Here is a 19760-nt window from a genome sequence, read left to right on the forward strand (position 1 = left end):
TGCCTCAGCAAATAAGCAAAGCTTCTCGTGATAATATTGAGAAACTAAAAGTAATCCAACTCATTGCTATATAGAGGCTGATACCAACTGGCCTTGGTTTTTTGTTCTTCAGCTATCGTTGTGCAGACACATACAATAAGAGCTATGTCTCATCCTGTGGTTTTAAATTCTTGACTCAGAATCATACAGGCGAGGGAAAAAGGAGGATTGAGTTTACCGGACCCCAAATTATATTACATCTCCTTTGGAACGGCAAAAATTGCCCTACATTGGACAGGACATGATCAATTCGACTGGGAAATGATTGAGAAATCGTTATCCCACCCCCTCACACCTAGAGTGTCTCTCCCAGATTTCGAATAAAAATTCCAATCCTATTATATTGCATTCAAAGGAAATCTGATTGAAGGTCCACAAGATGTTTAAATTATCACATTGTAAACAATCTTACACCTCCTTGTGGCAGAACCCTGCTATTTGTGTTGGAAAAGCACCGGTCTACTGCAAAAGTTGGTATGATCATAAAATATATACATTGGATGATCTTTATAAGGACGGTATGTTTATGTCATATAAGGAACAGATATAACCTGTGTGGGAATGGACATTTTTGGAATTATCTTCAGATAAGGAGTTGTGTTATGTTATTGCCCCAGCATGCAGGAGTGAACCACATTCTGGACTATTTGACCCTCCCATCTCACCATTATCGAGCTTCGGTATTCTACAGAAGAATCAGTGAAGTAATTAGTGATGACTGTAAAGCACTGAAGGGTTTATGGGAAAATTATATGGGGGTTACATTTGGGGATAATGAATGGCTAAAGATTCTCTCAGAAAATGGAAAATTTGTGAGAGAATGTAAAAGTAAACTTACACAATATATGATATTGCAAAGGTATTTTTGGACTCCAGTGAGATTACATAGGGCAAGTCTTATGAACAATGCATTGTGTTGGAAATGTCAGAATGATACTGGTATACTTATGCGATTCCATATCTGCTTAATTTCACCCATTAGTATAGTGATTTATTGTTATTTTATTATTTTTACCTTGTACAAAAGCCCCCATCCATGAATGTATCTATGCATATGCACAGCCGCCTTATTGAGTGTGGATTGTGATTTTGTACTGTACCAAGAAAATGTTCAATAAAAAAAAACTTTAATTACGAAAAAGGAGAAAAAAAAGAATCATACAGGCTCTCTTTACTAAATGAATTTGAAACATTCAAGGAGAAAATGGCGACTGAAGGAAGGTAGGAACCTAAATTAAAATAAGCTTTAAAACGCATTAAATAAAAACTGACATTACCACATCAATCTCAGTATTGGAATGTCCCATATTGCAGACGATGCAGCCGTTCTTCATACGGTCGAGCTGCTCTCTTGTGACAACATTCTTGTTTCCTGTGTTTGCAAGAAGAAAAGTGCTACGTTACAGACCCATGGAGGGGAATGAACTACAAAAACACACAGGGAAAATTCATAATTTAAAAAACATATTTGTGCTTTTATACATTACTTTTTTAATCAGATAAATCCATAGTGTAGGCCTCAAAGATCAATAAATCAAAGATCAATTGCTCAAAAAGAAAAAGTTAAAACTTAAAATTGCCGCTCGAAAATTTGTTTTCATCTCCAAACCTTGGCTGTGTTCAAAATCTCACACTAACGTACTACTCATACTGTCTGACGTCAAACTGAGTATGTAGTGTGTTCCAATTAGTAGTATGGAAAGATTGAGTATGCAAGAAATACCCGGATGTATACTATATTGGGACATTTTTTAAGTATGCACGGTAGGCACACTAGTCATACTCAACTTGGGAAAATCATCCTGAGACTGGCTTTAAGCTAAAAATCAAGCATTCCTGTTTAAAAAAAAAACATTTCTTCTCGTCTTCCATTAGCTCTTAACTCTTTTGTAAATAGGGATATTGTTTTGAAGTTAACCGGAAGGTTAGTCAGTAGCACAATGGCAGGTCTCCGAAAATCTCAGAAATGGATCAAACGACCACATGTTGATATTCTACTTGTCACTTTCTCACTTAAAATGTTTCCAGAACCTTCAATAATGATGAATTAATGGAGATATTTAGCCTCAGTGTGCTTCAGGTTTTTTTCTTTGTAGGTTCGGAACGCATCTTAGGAAACTAGGAAGTATACTTGAATGGGAACGGTCACGATCCTAATTATACTAATAGTATATAGTAGACAGTACATACTCATTGAGTGTGTAGTGCAGACATAGGCAACTGTCGGCCCTCGGTCTAATTTTATGCGGCCCGCAAAGGAAACGTACAAAGTGATATACACAAAACAAAAACAAGAATACATGAAAAAAATACAAAGAGGTACAAGAAAATACAGTAAAATACATGAGAAAAACAAAGAAAATACTCCAAAAATGAACCAAACAACAGTAATACACAAAATAACTCAATATGTACAATATTATAGAAAATGACAACAAAAACACAAGAAATAACTCCACAAACCCACAGTACTAACAAACAAGCAAAATGACAACAGAAATACACAAATATTACTCCAAAAAATGCTAAATGACAGCACAAATACACAATATGATACCAAAAAACATATTTTACAGGAAAAATACACAACAGGCACAAAATGCCTCACAATGACGAAGACAACAACAAACATACACAGAATGACAGAAAAACACACAAAATTACTATTAAAAATTTTAGTTTATCCTTGAATTAATGCTCAAATTGGTCTTTATTCTAAGTGCTGACATGAATGTTGATAATGTGGCCCTTCGACCAAACAAACACACTTTTATGGCCCCACTGTGACAAAAATTGCCAACCTCTGGTGTAGTGTTTAAGTATTTGATTTTGAACACAGCCATTCACTTATTAACATTGTTGGAAAAGTTTGGCGCATTGCATTGTGGGATGTGGAGTCCCGTAAACGGATGCATAGAAGTGTTTTTACTTTATTCTTCGTTTCTTGAAACTGTATAAATACATTTTTTTAATAGGCAGTGATTTGTAGGCTTGAAACTACACTGTGATCGTCATAGCAGAACAAATGGATGTCTCTGCAGGGGCTCAGTACCAGTGCAAGTTATCACCACGTCCATCTGTCGGATGACCTCACTCAGCTTGACCACTCGGTAACCATCCATGCTGTGCACACACACATTTATGACTTCAGGGAAGAAAATGATGGCAACATTTTGTTTTGTAGCCTAATAAAGCTAGTTTTATTGGATATGAAAAAAAAAAAAGATGGTTTTCCACTGATGGTCCATCACTGGTAATGATGTATTACTCACCAGGCCTGCAGGGCACAGATGGGGTCAATTTCTGTGATGCACACGATGGCTCCGAGGGCTTTAAGAGCAGTGCAGCAACCTTTGCCTACCTAAGCACCAACACAGTAAAAGGGTCAGCTGTGGCTATAATTACCAAGCCAGTCAATACAGGGGGAACTAGATCAGTGGTTCTCAACCTCTTTAGGGTCGTGACCTCATTTTTTAAAATTACATGGCGACCCCACAGATTTTTTTCTCTAAAGTCAGTTTTGTATTGCAGAGTCGTAAGGATTAGTGCACAAAGTGACAAGATATTTTTATGCTGCATTTTATTTGAGCTAGATTTATATGTGAGAAACTAAAATTATAGAATACAGTTGTTTGAGATCAATGTGGTGTTTTTAATTGAAAATGACTAATAGTTATTTAAGCTGTTGGAGTTTTCTGCCTCTTCCTGCACAGTATGTCTATTTCTGTGACATAATGTATTGTTTTTCTAATTGTGCAAAATATAAATAAATGTAAATAAATAAAGAAACAATTTTTAAAAAATTAAGTATATATACTGTAGTTTTAATTTCTGTGATATTATGTATTGTTTTTCTAATTGTACAAAATATAAATAAATGCAAATAAAGACAATTTAAAAAAGGAATTAAAAAAAAAATATATATATATATACAGTATATATAATTTTAATTTCTGTTAAGTATTTCTGTGATATATGTATTGTTTTTTATTGTACAAAATATAGATAAATGTAAATAAATAAATACACAATTTAAAAAAAAATATATATATACTGTAGTTTTAATTTCTGTAAAGCATTTCTGTGATATCATGTATTGTTTTCTAATTGTATAAAATACGGATAAATGTAAATAAATAAATAAAAACAATTTAAAAATAATTAAAAATATACCATTTTAATTAGTATTTTTAAAATTATATTATTACAAGACATTTCAGGCGATTTTATCTCCAGGCGATCCCAAAGTTGAAAAACCTTGAACTAGATCAATCGAATGAACAATATTTACCTCTCCATAACCACACACCACAACCTGTTTGCCTCCAAACATTATATCCGTGGTCCTCTTTAAGCTACAACAGACAAACAGAAAAAAGACCATTATGATAATTGTGAATCTTCATGCTAAAAAGATAGATTTAGGTTCCTGATGACGCCTTCTCACCCATCCAGGATGGATTCACGGCAGCAGTAGAGGTTGTCAAATTTCTGCTTGGTGACTGAGTCGTTGACATTCATGGCTGGGACGCTCAGCTTGCCAGCCTTGGACAACTGGTACAACCTGAGAGGACACATGGGGAGACAAACTTAGTGAGATGACTTCATTGTTACCCTTTTACTTGTCGTCTGGCTGAGTGACTCCATTGACAGTTGCACATGTTGAGTCACTTAAGGCCTGCGGGCCAAATCCGGCCTTTTAGAGCATCTAATTTCGGCCCGCAGGAGAAAGAAAAAATGACGTTAAAAACATGTATCATTGTGTAAATTGCAAAATAATTCAGTTTTTTTCATCTGAAATTGATGAAATAACAATTGTTCATATTATCAAGGAAATGTAGGTTTAAAGTCACTTAATGCATGGACATTGTCGGTCTCATATACTTCCACGTATGTAATTCATACGTGGAAGTGATAAAACTAGGGCACATAAATGTTGAAATCGCTTCTTTTCCAGCCTATAATCTGTGGCCCACTTGAGATCAAACTGGTCTGTATTTGGCCCCTGAACTAAAAATGAGTTTGACACTCTTGTGTTAAGTGATTGTGAGCATGCAGCGTGGAACTCTGCCATGTTACTATAAAAAGAACCATTTTAGTGTAAAGTGTCAGTGTGTATAAATACCCATAATCCTTTGGGCAACTGTCCTTGCTGCTGTTTATCACACTACAGCAGGTTTGATTTCAGTGGTTTTGATTTACTTCTTGCTTAGCACCATCTAGTGACTGACAAAAAGCTTTCAGCAAAAAGATAATTTTTAGACCTGTAAATAAAGCTACTCATCATTCAGTTCATCTGGGCCAGGCAAAAAAGAAAAAAACAATTTAATGCACTTTACATAGAAACTTTATTAGAAAACTTTAAAATGTAATTCTCAGTCATAAGCAGCAGAGAAAAGAGAGCTTTTAAGTTGGATTTAAAAATGTTCACGTTGGATGTGTGTTCCTCTTCTTTGCAGCATAACAACTAAAAGCTGCTTCACCATGTCTGCTCCACTATCTGACCTGTGTTCATAGATGTGAGAGACCTGCTGGGTTCATACCTGACTAAAATCTCACTGATGGATTCTAAACCAAACACAGTCACACATTTCAACACCAGCAGCAGAACTTTAAAGTCTAATCTACGGCAGCCAAACGTCTAAAATATACCTTACATAATATTATATATATATATATATATATACAGTATATAATCATAAACCTAAGTATTGGACTGCTTATTATTGTCAAATACAGTATTTGATCAAATATCTTCATTTATTGTCATCTTAAAGACAGACTCTGAGGCTATGATAAAGAGTGTCTTATTAACATACTGTTCGGTTACACAAAAGAATCAACATCTTAAATTGAAACAGTATACTGTTTGTTTTTTTTTTCTTTTCTTTTTAGAAATTTGTAAAAATGTTTACAAATCTGTACTTTTCCATATGGGTCATTCCCATGCACTTTGGTCTAAAAAAAATTCTTACCAATTGTTTTTTAATAATTCAATAGTCACACTGTACATTTTTAGTTTGATCGGATGAATACTTTTTGAGATATGGCCGATCGATTTTTGAAAACTACATCATATGGGAAACTGAAATTTCGGTATAGTAATACAGCTCCACCTACTATCTCAAAATATACAAAAACATTTGCTATACCTTCTATCTGGTGGACATGCCATCCCCTCAAAATTGGAAAAAAAATTTCTGGCTCAAACATGTTTGGGTCTTCAGTAAACAACGGTGCATATGTCTCAGCTCCCTGTAAGTTTATCAGCTGTGAGCTATGTACATAGACTGTTCAAATTACTAATGAAAAGTCACATATACTGTATGAGAGAGCAGGTGGAGCTGTATTACTATACCAACTATTAGTTTCCTATGTGAGTACTTCCTGAGATATTTGAAGCTAAAAATGGAAGAAAAATACGAACGCACAAAAACCCACACAGATCCCCCTCACTAAATTGGCCATATCTCAGAAAGTATTCATCCGATCAAACTAAAAATGTACAGTGTGCCTACTCAATAATAATGGAACAAATTTCACTATTTTTGGACTGAAGTGCGTGGGCCATTGAGATGACATGGAAAGACCTACATAACCTCTTAATGTAAATCTTTTCTCACCTGTGAACCCCAGTCACGCTCTCCTCCACAATCCCACGGACCTTTTTAAAGACGTTTGGATATTTTTTGTACACCCAGTGGGTTAAATCTCCACCATCATCCAAGATCTAAGAGAAACACAAGGACTGACAGTGTTATAATTTACAGAGCTTTGTCATTGATGGTGTTTTACATGGAATCGGACCACTGGTATGTTACCATATTGGCCTGCCAGCCCTCAGTGTTGACACAGCGATCAATGCACCACCAGAAATCATCCTCGGACTCACCCTTCCATGCAAACACAGGTACCCCTGTAAGAAGCAAAACACACACACACACACACACACACACAAAGTGAGGGACGGCATAACCCAGGGGTGTCAAACTCATTTTGGTTCAGGGGCCAAATACCGACTGGTTTGATCCCAAGTGGGCCACAGACTTGGCAGAGAAATCGAGTAATTTCAACCTTAATGTGCTCCAGTTTGCACTTCTATATATAAATGATATTTAAAATCTGTAAGGCACTAACAATATCCAACTAATAAGTGACAGATATCGCTCCCTGCAAGAACTTCACTTAAAATTTCCTTGATTTGACCAATTTTGATTTAATTCGGGGAAATTTTGTGGAATAATTTAAAGGAAGTAGCAGAATTTTGAAAAAAATTTGTTAAAAAATGACTGCCATCATGTGATATAATCATGGAAAATTTATATAGTTTCATTAAGTTTAAATGTTTTATTTCTTGCAAAAACAAGGCATGCATCGCGTTTGTTAAAGATAGTTAACCTTATCAGATGTTGACATAATTTATGTATTCCAATGTCACCAAGTCAGAAATACAGGGGGTACCTGAGAGAGATAAAGTGGAAAATTAACAAACAAAAACATTAAAAATATGGGGTTTTGTAATATTAATTTTTAGTTAAAAATGATAATCATGATAATGAAAATTATCTTAATTAGAACATGAACTGAAAATAGAAGGGTCAGTCTTTTTCCCACATCAGGTGGGATATGACCAGAAATGATAAAAACTATAGAAATAAATTCATTCAGGAGGCACTAAATACTGTTTCATTCTATTTATTTACAATAGGATAATTTCAAATGTGTTATTACTCATTCATTCCATCACTATGCTCTATAGTCATTTTTTTCATAGAATTCTGAGCAAAATGTTGAAGTTAGACAAAGGGGTTATTGGATTCAAACTTGGGTCAAAAAAGTTTGAGAACCACTGCTCTAAAAGGCCAGATTTGGGCCCCGGGCCTTGAGTTTGACATAAACTAAAGATCTATGATCAAAAGACAATTACCGTTGTAGAATTGGCTTTGAGGTAACATTAAATACAGAAGAAGTTGTAATACCAATGTTTATACACAAACATGAATTCCTTTGTACAATTAATGTCCCCACAGTAGACAAAGGATATTTAGTGAAAAACAATGACAGATGATGTGTATTACCAAGCGGAGAAGACCTAACCTGTCTCAGCGAGAGCAGCCGCCACCTCGTTTTGAGTGGAATAGATGTTACAGGCAGTCCAGCGACACTGAGCCCCGAGAGCTACCAAGGTTTCAATCAGAACCTATAGCAAAGTCAAAGTGATGTGGAGATGTAATATTATTATAACACAGCAGTGGAGGGAGGAAATAGAAAAATGCATGACCAAAAGAATCTGCAGGAAATTGAGAGAGAAAAAGAGGAAGTACGGCGGTCTGAGCTGTGATGTGGGTACAGCCGACTATCTTGGCTCCAGCTAGTGGCTTCTCCCCCTGGGCTCTCTTCCTCAGGGACACCAGGGCAGACATGTCTACAGACAAATAGGGAAAAAACACATTTATTTATATATTTAGTTATTGCAGAGAAAGCAATGATTGACAGATTGTTTTTTTTATTACAAAAAAAACCAAACATCCCTACATTAAGGTTTGCAGTTAAATGGAAATTCACATGAAAGTAATGTCAGCAACAGCTGGCTTTTAGCCTGAAGAACACTCATGACTTCTTATTGCTCACATGGGCTATGCAAACAACCAGAGAGCCTGCGAGGAGGGGGGGGATCTACAGAAACACTCATCCTTGTTATCCAGGTTTTGAACAAACGATGACACGCGCTGATCACGTTTTTGTGAACGGAAAAAAGGATCATTGTTACTCCTGTGAGCACACTCACCCCATCTGTTCACTTCTGCCTTTATAATGCCTGAGCAGTGGGATTTCCTCCCTCTGATAATATAATAATAAAGCAATAATACTAATAAACTTTATTTATAGAGCACTTATCAAACAAATGTACAAAGTGCTGTATATATAAAATTGAATGGGGTGAAGATGGGGCTCAATGCCACTGATAGGCCAATTACATCTATGGCTAGTGTCGTCTTTATATGCAAATTTAATTGAATGCAATTTATTACCATTGTTGCCAATATTTTGCATTGTATTCTTGTATATCTTTAGTTCCTGATTATAAGTTAGTCAGTTTTTTTCCTTTTCTGTTTTGTATTTATTGTGTATTTCTAGAAGTCCAAACAGACGAAGCAATATGGTGAAAATTGAACGATTAAGAAATGAGGGTGGGATTCAATAAATGTTTCTTCTTCCCACTCCCTTTTGAGCAGACATATTATTGCAATTATAAGTGTACATGGATCTTATATATTATTGTGAACATCTCTGATTGTTTTTCGAGGTGTGAAGTAAAACATCTATTGTTTAAAATCCATCTTGTGCAAGATATATTTCTGATATGATAAAAACAAGCTCAGTGACATAATCAACATTTTTATAACTATCAAGCAGTACACAAAGATTGCTTGCAACAGGCTTGATATATTGTGACAGATAACCAGAAGAAGGCAGTATTTGTTTTATGAATTGCTGGGAAACAATAAGAAGAATTTCTGTTTTGTTTGAATTTAGTTGAAGGAAGATTACAGGCATTGTATTTCTTATGTCTCTTATGATTTCCTATGATACTCTCACTACACCACAGTTTTTACTCTTAGCATCACCCTCGTTTATTTTACCCTCCCAAACTCCCTTTCCCTTGTGTTTCCTCCTTCACTCAGGTGTAACACTGCCCCTCTTATTATACGTTTTTGCTCCTAATAAAGTCTGGTTTACTCTTCCCAAGGGAGGGCTGACGATGGTCAAAATTGATCAAAAGAGTATTACAACTTGTTTTTTGCAATAACAAAACATGCATGTGTCGCAAAAAAATGTGTTAACCTTTGACGATATATGCAGACATGGTGAGAAAAAAAAAAAATTAAAAAAGTAAATAAAAATGTCTTTGAACGATCATTAGGAAAAGTGTTTATTATCAGAATCAATCAATATAGAAAGAAAAAAACTAAATCATCCTGATTCAATCCATATGAAGATTTTCTTACATCTGAGAACTATTATTATGGCATGTTTTTTTATTTTAAAGAAAAGGGGCAAAATCAAAAGCATTTCCTTGATATGACATACCCTGCTCTGCGATCTCAATTTCTCTGCGGCCAAACTCAGCCTGTTTGATGTTCTTCACACAGAAGTCGCTGCTTCCCTGAGTGTTGACCTGGGCTTTGTCCCGGGGAGAGGTTTCATCATCTGAGCTGTCGGTGTAGGACGCAGCTGGGGGAAGTGGAAAATACAAGAGGTACAGCATATACAAAACAACCTACTGTGATTTAAAAAGTCAACATCTCTTGTATGAGAAGTGGATAACGCGTACATTAGGGTGGTCCATCAAAGCATGAGAAAAAAATTAACTTTCAGATAATCTGGATTAGAACCCTGCATTAGGCTTTGGCATCCAGAAGATGAATTAAGAAGAAAAGGAGATGTTTTAGACCAGGGGTGTCAAACTCATTTTAGTTCAGGGGCCAAATACGAAGCGGTTTGATTTCAAGTGGGCCACAGATTTTATGTGGAAGAACGAGTAATTTCAACATAATTATGCCCAAGTTTGCACTTCTACGTATACATAAAATACAAAATATGTAAGAAACCGACCATATCCAAGCAATAAGTGATAGATATCAGTCCCAACAGGATTTCACTTTAAATGTCCTAGGCTTTGTCCCAATTTCAATTTAATTAAGGGAAATATTATGTCATAATTTGTGGAAAATCAAAGGACTTGGTAAAAATTTTGAGTTGTTTTTTTAAAAAACAAATCTGTTTAACATGTAAAATGACTGCAATCATGCAATATAAGCAGAAAGAAAACTGTGAGCCCCTGCAAATATTGTTGAGTTTCATTTACACTATTATTCATGTTTTCTCTGTCATTTTTACTTTCTTGTGAGCTGAATTGGATGCTCCAAAGGGCCGGATTTGGCCCCCGGGCCATGAGTTTGACACCTATTTTCGAGGTTGCACCCGCTGCTCAAAGTTTTCTGGAAATTAACTAATTACATATACATCATACAAATATAACAGTAATTATGGAAAAGGAAGGTTCAGAGATTCCACTAATGCGTTGTTACATTTCATGAGGTCAACAAAGTCACAGTGGTTGCTGGACATTCTAAATAACATTATTATCCAAGTTTCAGTTTGTTTTTGCAGAACAAAAACCACATATTTTCCAACATGGCTTTTTTATTTGGTATGTTATAGTATGGAGCAATTTTCAAGTGTCTTGTGCAACCTCTGAATATTAAATCATTTGCATGAAATTTAGACCCAAATAATTTGGCAAGATATGGAACCAATTGCAGGTTCTAACCTAGAGAATAAAAAAATACAATTTTGGACCACCCTAGTGTACATGTCTAGTTGTATATGCATTTACTGCAGGTACGAAGCTTTGGAACATGATGTGTAGGTGATGAAAAGGAGTTGTTGGTAATACCTGAGCTGTAACTGTCTGTGGAAGACTGTGAGATGGATCGTGAGAGGGAGCGCCGGCCTGCCTTGGTTGGGTACTTACTGAACTCCTGCTTGTCTTCAGTATTTGCAAACTGAATCTAAAGGACAAAGCGACACACAGTCAAAAACATCAGAGTGTGAATCACATCAAATACTGTAAATATAACCAGGGCTGGACTGGGACAACAATGGTATTTTCTGTCCAAACCAGTCCACTACATAATCAGTAGACACCACGTAGAAGCCGTTATTAAGTCAGTGATGCTCAACATGTGGCTATGTCTGTCTCAATTTTAATTATTATTCCCCCAGAAAACCTTAAAAGGGGGAAGTTTGTAACCACCTTTTACCTATTTCCTTTGGCCATTTTGCAACTCCCTTTGTCTCATTTTTGCCCCTTTGACACTTTTTTCAGACTTGAGCGAGGGTTTGCCAATAAATATCTTTTGTTCCTATTTATTGTCCATTTTTGCAAGTTCTTTTTGACACTTTTATCCAATTTTTGTCCTTTCATAAATTTCTTTAGACACTTTTCATCCAAATAAGCTAACTTTTACCCAATAAATACCAATTGTTTTCTTTTCCCTACATTTTCCCTCTTTTCGTTCCACATTTTTGCCCTTTTTCACTATTGTTTGCCCATTTAAGCTGTCCTTTGCCATTATATACCACCTGGTTCCTCTTTATTTGCCCATTTTTTGGCCACTTTTGACTGCTTTCATCACTCTTTTTTACCCCGTTTTTGCCACTTTTGGACCATTTTTTTTTTGCCACCTTCGGCTACCATGTCTGCCTCCACTCGCCCATTCCCAAAAAAAACCAAAACATGACGGACCGGCCGACGGACAGTATGCCAGATGGCCAGTCCACCCCTGAATATAACTTTTCAATGGTGTTATAAAATGCATACACACACTATTTCTATCTGAACTCTTTGTGATTCTTCTTTTCAAAAAGTGTTTTTTTGGTTTTGTTTAAAGGGAAAAATCCCACTTCCCACAGAAAAAAGTGCAGGTCGGACACAATGATGCTTGTTATAATCTATGTTCTGATACACAGGCCTCTTGTGGATGCTGGTTGTAATTTATTGTGTCAATCACAGCCATCAAAAGGCCTGACATCAAAGCCCTGGAAACACATTAATTGAATCAGCAGACAGTGAGCATGGCTGTTTTCTGCTCTTTTATTCAATAAAGTCTCTCAACAGTCCAATTGTTGTGGTTGCTACATCAAACTATAGAGGAACCTTTTATCACATTATTCATTTGCAGGCCTGACACAGGGAATAATCTGGAAGAAAGTCACAGGGGGAAAAAAAACTGTTAATGAACTACTGAAACATGAAATCTGCAGGTTGTATAGCACATCTTTTGGCACACGTTTTGTTTCTTTGTTTATTTATTGTCGTTGTAATTCTATAGACGTGATTTTTCATTTCAGGAACATTGGAACCATTGATGACTCAACATAACTTCCTGTTCTGTGTATCGTAACAGGGGCTGCTATGAACTGTCTCTCTATCTGACTTCCAAGAATTCCTACCTGTGTTTTGGAGACTTGGTGTAAAAATCCTGAACAAACTTTGATGTTGTGCCTTGTGTTCTCCTACAATTCTGTATCCTGGTTAAGCATTGTGCAATCTCAAGGATGAGTAAGCCTTTTATTGTGTAGATTGTCTAATATGCTTTTATTATAACTGGATATTATTATTATTATTATTATTATTATTATTATTATTAAGTTATTTAATTGTTTTAGGATGTAATGTGCAAACATGAGATGAGCATTTACACAGCTCACGATATTTACTCAGAAGACATTTTCTTTGAGTTATAGAGTTTTAAATCTGTTTCATTATTCAGACAAGAATGCTTGATTCCTTTTTACAGACTGTGTAAAGTGTATGTCAGTATCTTTCAGTGGGTTTACCTTAAATGTCTAGTAATTGGTAAAAAAAAAAAAAAAAAAAAAAATGTTGGTAGAAATGGATTAAAATTTATTTTTTAAACAAATCACACACAATAAATATCAAATACCCGTAACTGTGGAAAAAATGTGGAAAAAGCTGCAGGATTTGCCCCGACTTTAATAATCCATAAAGCTGTGTTTGGACTGCAAACTTAAGAGCCGCCGACGAAGTTGACACAACACACAGACGATGCCAGATGAACAACAGCATTACTGACAATGACATTGACGAGTAATAACATAATGTAACTACACAATCTCAGCTCGCTGCCAAATTAAAAAACTAAGAAGGAATATTTTAGTAACACACACACAAGCAGGATGCAATGGATGCACGCGTCTTAGTTTCCGTGAATGAATCGGGTTGAAAGCATTCCATAAGAATGAATGAAAAAAGAGCTACAAAATAAACCTTTGCATACGATAATACTCTATTCACTGTCCTTGTGTAATAATTCCTGCTAAAAGAAAAAATCATCAGATGATCTCTACAGCTGCTATAAGACTTTTCTCTATATTTCACTGTCCCAGCTGAGACCTGAGCTTTAACAACCTGCTGCGTCAGAATAAAGAAACTCAAAATACTGAGTCGATCTCTGTATGTCTTTTGGTTTAATAGTTGCCGTTTGGTCTGTCTCCAATGGCTACAAAGTAGTACATGTATGTTGATTTTGCATCAGTAGAGACACTGGAGGATTGAGTTATCTTCCTTCACAGTAAATATGAGTCAGATTTCCCTTTTAATCCCAAAACCCAGACTAATGGCATTTATTTGAGATTTAATGACAATTTGATTAAACAAAAACAAAAAATGTACTCCTATATTATGTCATATAAAGATATTAAATCTCTTCCCCATCTGGGATGTCACATCTTATATTGTTGTATAAGTTGTTCTATTTATTTTTTGTTGTTGTTGCATATATTAGTGGGAACTCACCCTTTCTCTCCCAAGCCCATGTTTGTGTGCCATTGCTGCAGGTCAATGTCCTTTTTTTTCCAGTTTTCCAGCCTAATCTCTCTGTGCCTGTGTGTCCTCTGTGTGATGGTAGGTGTCCCTGATGCTATTATCCTACAACACTCTCTGCTCTGCCACAGCCAGAGGGAGGTTCCCACCTTTTATCCTGATTTCAAATGGCCAAAAAGAGAGAACGAGGTTGGTTCCTAAACTCTCTCTCTCTCTCTCAAACACACACACATACTGCCCTTGGCAACCAGCTGTGAAAGTCCTTAGGTTATATTTTATGGTGATTTAAATTCTCTGCATGCATAATAAGAAATGCAGGAGATACTAAAACCTGGAATCGTTTTGGAGACATAGGCTACAGGAGACAGAGTAAATTCTGCCACATACTGCATTCACAGGCTGTAATATCACCAAGTTTATCATTGTACCAGTTGTTAGAGCTACTACTGTATCTTCACCAGGGAGAAAATATTTATTCCTGGTTATTGTTTTCTGGAGTTTAACAGGGCTTTATTTAGTTTAGAAATATAATTTCATTATTGTGCATAGTTCCTGTTATGAACATATACATAGGCTACATCTGAATGAGATAACCTTTTAAATAATAATAATTATAAAATAAATAAATAACAAAAAATGCAACTGGTTTCCATGTGTTTCCGAGTGGTAGGAATTAATTGCCGGTTAATAAAGCCCAATAAAAGACTGGAAAACAATAATCATGAATGAATATGTTCCCTCTGGTAAAGACAGTAGCTCTAACAAATGGTACAATGATAAACTTGGTGATATTACAGCCTGTGAATGCAGTATGTGGCAGAATTTACTCTGTCTCCAGTATGTCTCCGAAATGTTTCCGGATGTTTCCGGGTTTTAGTATCTCTCGAGAAATGCATGTATGCACAAACCTGAAATAATCAGAGGCCATCAGCAGTTTTTCCACTTTAACGTTTTTCACAAACTACCAGGGTTGAGGTCAATTACATTTTTCAGTTACAATTATGTTTACAATTACAATTAATCTTCAATTCAAATTCTATTACGATTACAGTGACCAGCATTTGTTCCCAATTATAATTAAATTACAATAATTTTCTATCCTCAAAGTAAATTACAATTACGTCCTCAATTACAATTACTGAGCCAGAAATGAATAACCTAATGAAAGTTAATCTTCCTCTTGATAACGGGTTCTTAATCAGCTGTAAAATACACTAAAATCATCTAATTTCTTCCCTATCTATTGGTTACCTTGTTAGGCTTCCTAATCAATAAAAATATAGGTTTTTAATATAATTAGTGTGGGCATCTGAGCCTTTTTTGTGTCAGTATACCCATAGATTTTTTTATTTTTTATTTTTTTAAATGTTAAAATGTGAGAAAGCTTGATATTAAATATTTTAATAATTGTTAACTACATACGTGTAGAACTGTACATAGAACTGTAACATGGTTCCCCTGTTTAGCGTTAAATTATAATTGACAATTTTTATAGAATTTTCATGGCAATTACAATTACAAAGTCAATTATTTGAACTCAATTTCAATTTAATTACGATTATGACAGAAACAGTTTTTTTAACAATGACTATTATAATTATGCCTTAATTGTAATTAATTATTAATTAAGTGATTGCAGGGTTGGGGTCAATTATAATTGCAAACTACATTATTTATTTGGACAGCTAAATAAAAAGTGATTTAGTTGCATCCCTCGTCAGCCTCATCCAGTCTCATCCAAAAGCTAAAAATATCCATTCTCTCCCAGATAAAGGAGCATGTCACAGACTTAAGCCATAGTGCAACTGTCAGGGCTCAGCAAGGGTCTGACATAAGGTGAGAATAACTACCAGTATTTAACCAGGCACCACTGTCTAACTGGGAAGATACCGTTTTTTTCTCTACTGTGTATGACCGAGAGGGGGATTTTTAATCCTATTACTGTAGATTTAAAGTTTTTATTGCTGATTTTAATGTTCTGTTCTGTTAAATGTTTTCTGTTGCACATTTTTAATCATGTAGAGCACATTGAATTGCCTTGTGTATGAAATGCTTGCCTTGCCCATTATCTCCTGTCTGAGGCCATTGCTATACATTCAGTGAAGGAACACATCGTGCACCGACTGTAAACGAATGTGCACGTGGTAGGGCAGACGTGCAGCGCCATGTTTATATCGGTGCCTGCGTGAGCACTCGCACACTGTTGTGAAGAAAACATAGCATGTGCTAATCCTTCCTGTAGACTATCTGACCTTTAGGGGAAAAAACACAAACTATGCCCTCTGTTTGAGTAATACACTATACATTTTTTTATTTTTAGAATTTACATGAAAGGAAAGCAGGAGGAAATCATTCAAATGTCATGAATGTGATGAAGAACTCTGAATAAATATGATGTAAAAAGTCAGAATAGATGTGTTAAATCTCTCATCTTGTGGTGACTTTTCTCTCACTGTTAATACCTGTCACACCACACACACTTACCTGCACTTGCTGCTACATCTGGTATGAACACTAGAAAGGAAATGTAGAAGCTTTGTTTTTATTTAAGTAGGCCTATTCATTTTAGAGAGTATTTCAAGTATTCAGACATTAAATTATGACATTCGACCATCTTACCCAGGCACTCTGTTCTGTGATAAAAGCAGGATTGTTCCTGATGTTTGAATGTGGATCGCTGTAACCCCCCACCCCCGCTCTGTCCCTGTGTTTTAGCTTCACTTTTACTGTTGTTTTTATACTGTTTTAGCTTAAATTTTTTTGTGGTTTTATCATGTACTGTCAACTGACCTTGGGTGACCTGAAAGGTGCTGTTGTTTAAATAAAATGTATTATTATTATTATTATTAATAATAATAATAATAATAATAATATTTTAAAAATTGGAAACTAGAATATACAGTAAATAGACCAGAAGTCAGGGGCCTCCATGCATTGCCACAAATTACACATTGGCCGATGTAAGATTACATCTTATCTGTTACAATTTGACCAAAACGTTAATTTCCAGTGTGAGTTCTCGTGTCGCTTCAGATCAAACCTGCGACTTTGATCACAAACAAGGTTACAGATTCTTCTTCTTTTTTTTAAACTTTATTTATATATTGTTCCTCAACAGGACAGGTAAAATTCAGAGACAAATTTCACTGCAGGGCTACATTGTATGTGACATTATATCAGTGGTTCCCAACCTTTTGTGGGTCGCGACCCCATATTAATATCACACATTTTTGCCGTCTCCAGAGACTTTTTCTTTCTAGAATTAGCTTTTGACAGTGTTTGTTGTTGCCAGGATTAGTGACAAAGTGACAAGGTGCGACAGCTCAGATATTTTTATACTGCGTTTTATATTTGAGAAAGTGAAAGTATAGAATAGAGTTGTTTAAGATTTTTTGTGTGCGGTGTTATAATTTGAAAAATAATAATAATGAAAACATTTTCAAAATAAAACAATTTAATTTTAATCAGTATTTTTTAATTATTCTTATAAATTATTAGACATGTCAGGGGACCCCGTTTGAATTCCAGGCGACCCCACATGGGGTCACGACCCCCTGGTTGAAACACCCTACATTACATTATTATGTTTTTTCAGTGTGCAGTAGTAGAGGGTACATGGCTTCAGGTTAAAGGTCTGAAGGGGAACAGGACTGTGAAATGTTTGGGAACCACTGCTGTAAACGATTAGTTTTCTATTATTCACTAAAATAAACAGATTTTTTCATTTTTAAGGTGAGTTCGTTTTCATCTGCATGTTACTCAAATCAATTACTCTACCTAAATATCAGTGGGGAATTACAAATTTACAAGGAAATGTAATGCAATGTAACATCACACTGCAATCTCATCTTAGAATAGCCGACTCTTCCATTGTCCTACCCTGACTGCCTCTTCCCTGTTCCCTCCCCCCTCATCAAGGTGCAACACTGCCCTCTGTCTTTATATTGTCCCCTTAAGTTTTTCTCACCCCTCCTTAGGGATATAATAAAACATAACATGCATAGCTGTCATGAAAAGATTGCACTACATGTAGTGTTGACCTTTGACAACATGTGCAGACATGGTAAAAAAAAACAACAACAAACAAAGTAATTTACAACAAGTAGGCTACTCACGTAAGTAAAGGATGTTCAAAATTAGCTTTTTGCAAATATCCAATATGCCGATATTGTCCAAATCTAAATTTCCATCATATACACAGATCTACTCCCTACCAACCTCATTTTGGGTCACATAATGTATATCTCCAATTAAATACTATAACAGGTTCAGGCTACTTTTAATGGGATGCATCACAGCATGTATCCCATAAAAAAAATCATCATCTGTAACGCCCATTGATTTTATGGCTAATATCAACCGATATTATCATCCATCTCTAACATAATTACAATATATATCACATGACCTCTAGGACTAATTAAAAGACAAAAACAAAAACAAAAAAATCAGCAACTGTAAAGTTCTGCCTTTGTCTTTAAGGATGTCACAGTTTTATGTTATAAACAGAATCCTCCTATAAAGTCTAAATTACTGTCTCCGTATTACTGTTTTTTTATGAATTCTACTTAATGTTCTCACACCTTCACTCCTCATATTAGTAAAAAAACACAAACAGTATGGTCCTCATTGGCCTCTGCTATAGCGATAATGCTAAGCATAATGTGAACGTGGTACAATTACAACCCACGCCCACAGGGAGCACATTAAAATGATGAAGCGTGATTGAGTCCCAGGGGATGTGTGTTATATAACTGCTGGATAGAGTCACATAGAGAGGAGGCAGGGCTGGGATGTTCTTTGACTCACTCACCGTCCGTCACATGCTCATTCACAGCATCGATCATCTTTATGTGTGGCTGCACGTGACTGACTATATGTGATGTCAGTGACGTGGTCAGGGGTGGTTTACTGGGTCAAAAATTCAGCCCTGGCATTTTCTGTCCAGACCAGCCCACTACGTTATTATTGACACCACGTAAGCTGTTATGAGTCAGTGGTACTCAACATGTGGCTCTTTATGTCTTAATTTTAATTATTGTTCCGCCAGAAAACCTTCAAGTGGGACACTTTTTAACCCCTTTTTACATTTTGCAACTTCCTATGTCCCATTTTTGCCCCTTTTCAAAAAGTTCTGACACTTTTTCAGACTTTATCTACCCTTTGCCAATAAATATCCCTTTTTTCCTATTTTTTGTCAATTTTTGCAAGTTGTTTTTTTACACTTCTTTAAATTTTGTGCTTTCTTAAAATAAATAAGCTTACTTTTGCCAAATAAATACCACTTGTTTAATTTTTCCCCTACATT

General features: G+C 35.6%; 1 protein-coding gene across 2 annotated transcripts in view; it reads right to left on the bottom strand.

The window, feature by feature from the left end:
• The window catches only part of ahcyl1 (adenosylhomocysteinase-like 1), a 30154-nt gene that overhangs the window by 5575 nt on the left and 4819 nt on the right, over positions 1 to 19760 (bottom strand). The window contains exons 1-12 of one of the 2 annotated variants that reach the window (XM_028452093.1): positions 14426 to 14594; positions 11501 to 11615; positions 10132 to 10275; positions 8364 to 8464; positions 8137 to 8239; positions 6861 to 6955; positions 6663 to 6769; positions 4487 to 4603; positions 4331 to 4394; positions 3312 to 3400; positions 3092 to 3162; positions 1317 to 1411 (exon numbers count right to left, since the gene is read on the bottom strand). In XM_028452093.1, coding sequence (XP_028307894.1) covers positions 1317 to 1411; positions 3092 to 3162; positions 3312 to 3400; positions 4331 to 4394; positions 4487 to 4603; positions 6663 to 6769; positions 6861 to 6955; positions 8137 to 8239; positions 8364 to 8464; positions 10132 to 10275; positions 11501 to 11615; positions 14426 to 14458 — 1134 coding nt within the window. In that variant the 5' untranslated portion in view covers positions 14459 to 14594. Of the gene's footprint in view, positions 1 to 1316; positions 1412 to 3091; positions 3163 to 3311; positions 3401 to 4330; positions 4395 to 4486; positions 4604 to 6662; positions 6770 to 6860; positions 6956 to 8136; positions 8240 to 8363; positions 8465 to 10131; positions 10276 to 11500; positions 11616 to 14425; positions 14595 to 19760 lie in introns of those variants that run through there. The other variant, XM_028452092.1, reaches the window with a different exon arrangement.

This window comes from Gouania willdenowi, chromosome 7, assembly GCF_900634775.1.
Source record: "Gouania willdenowi chromosome 7, fGouWil2.1, whole genome shotgun sequence".
NCBI classification, from domain to species: Eukaryota; Metazoa; Chordata; class Actinopteri; order Blenniiformes; family Gobiesocidae; genus Gouania; species Gouania willdenowi.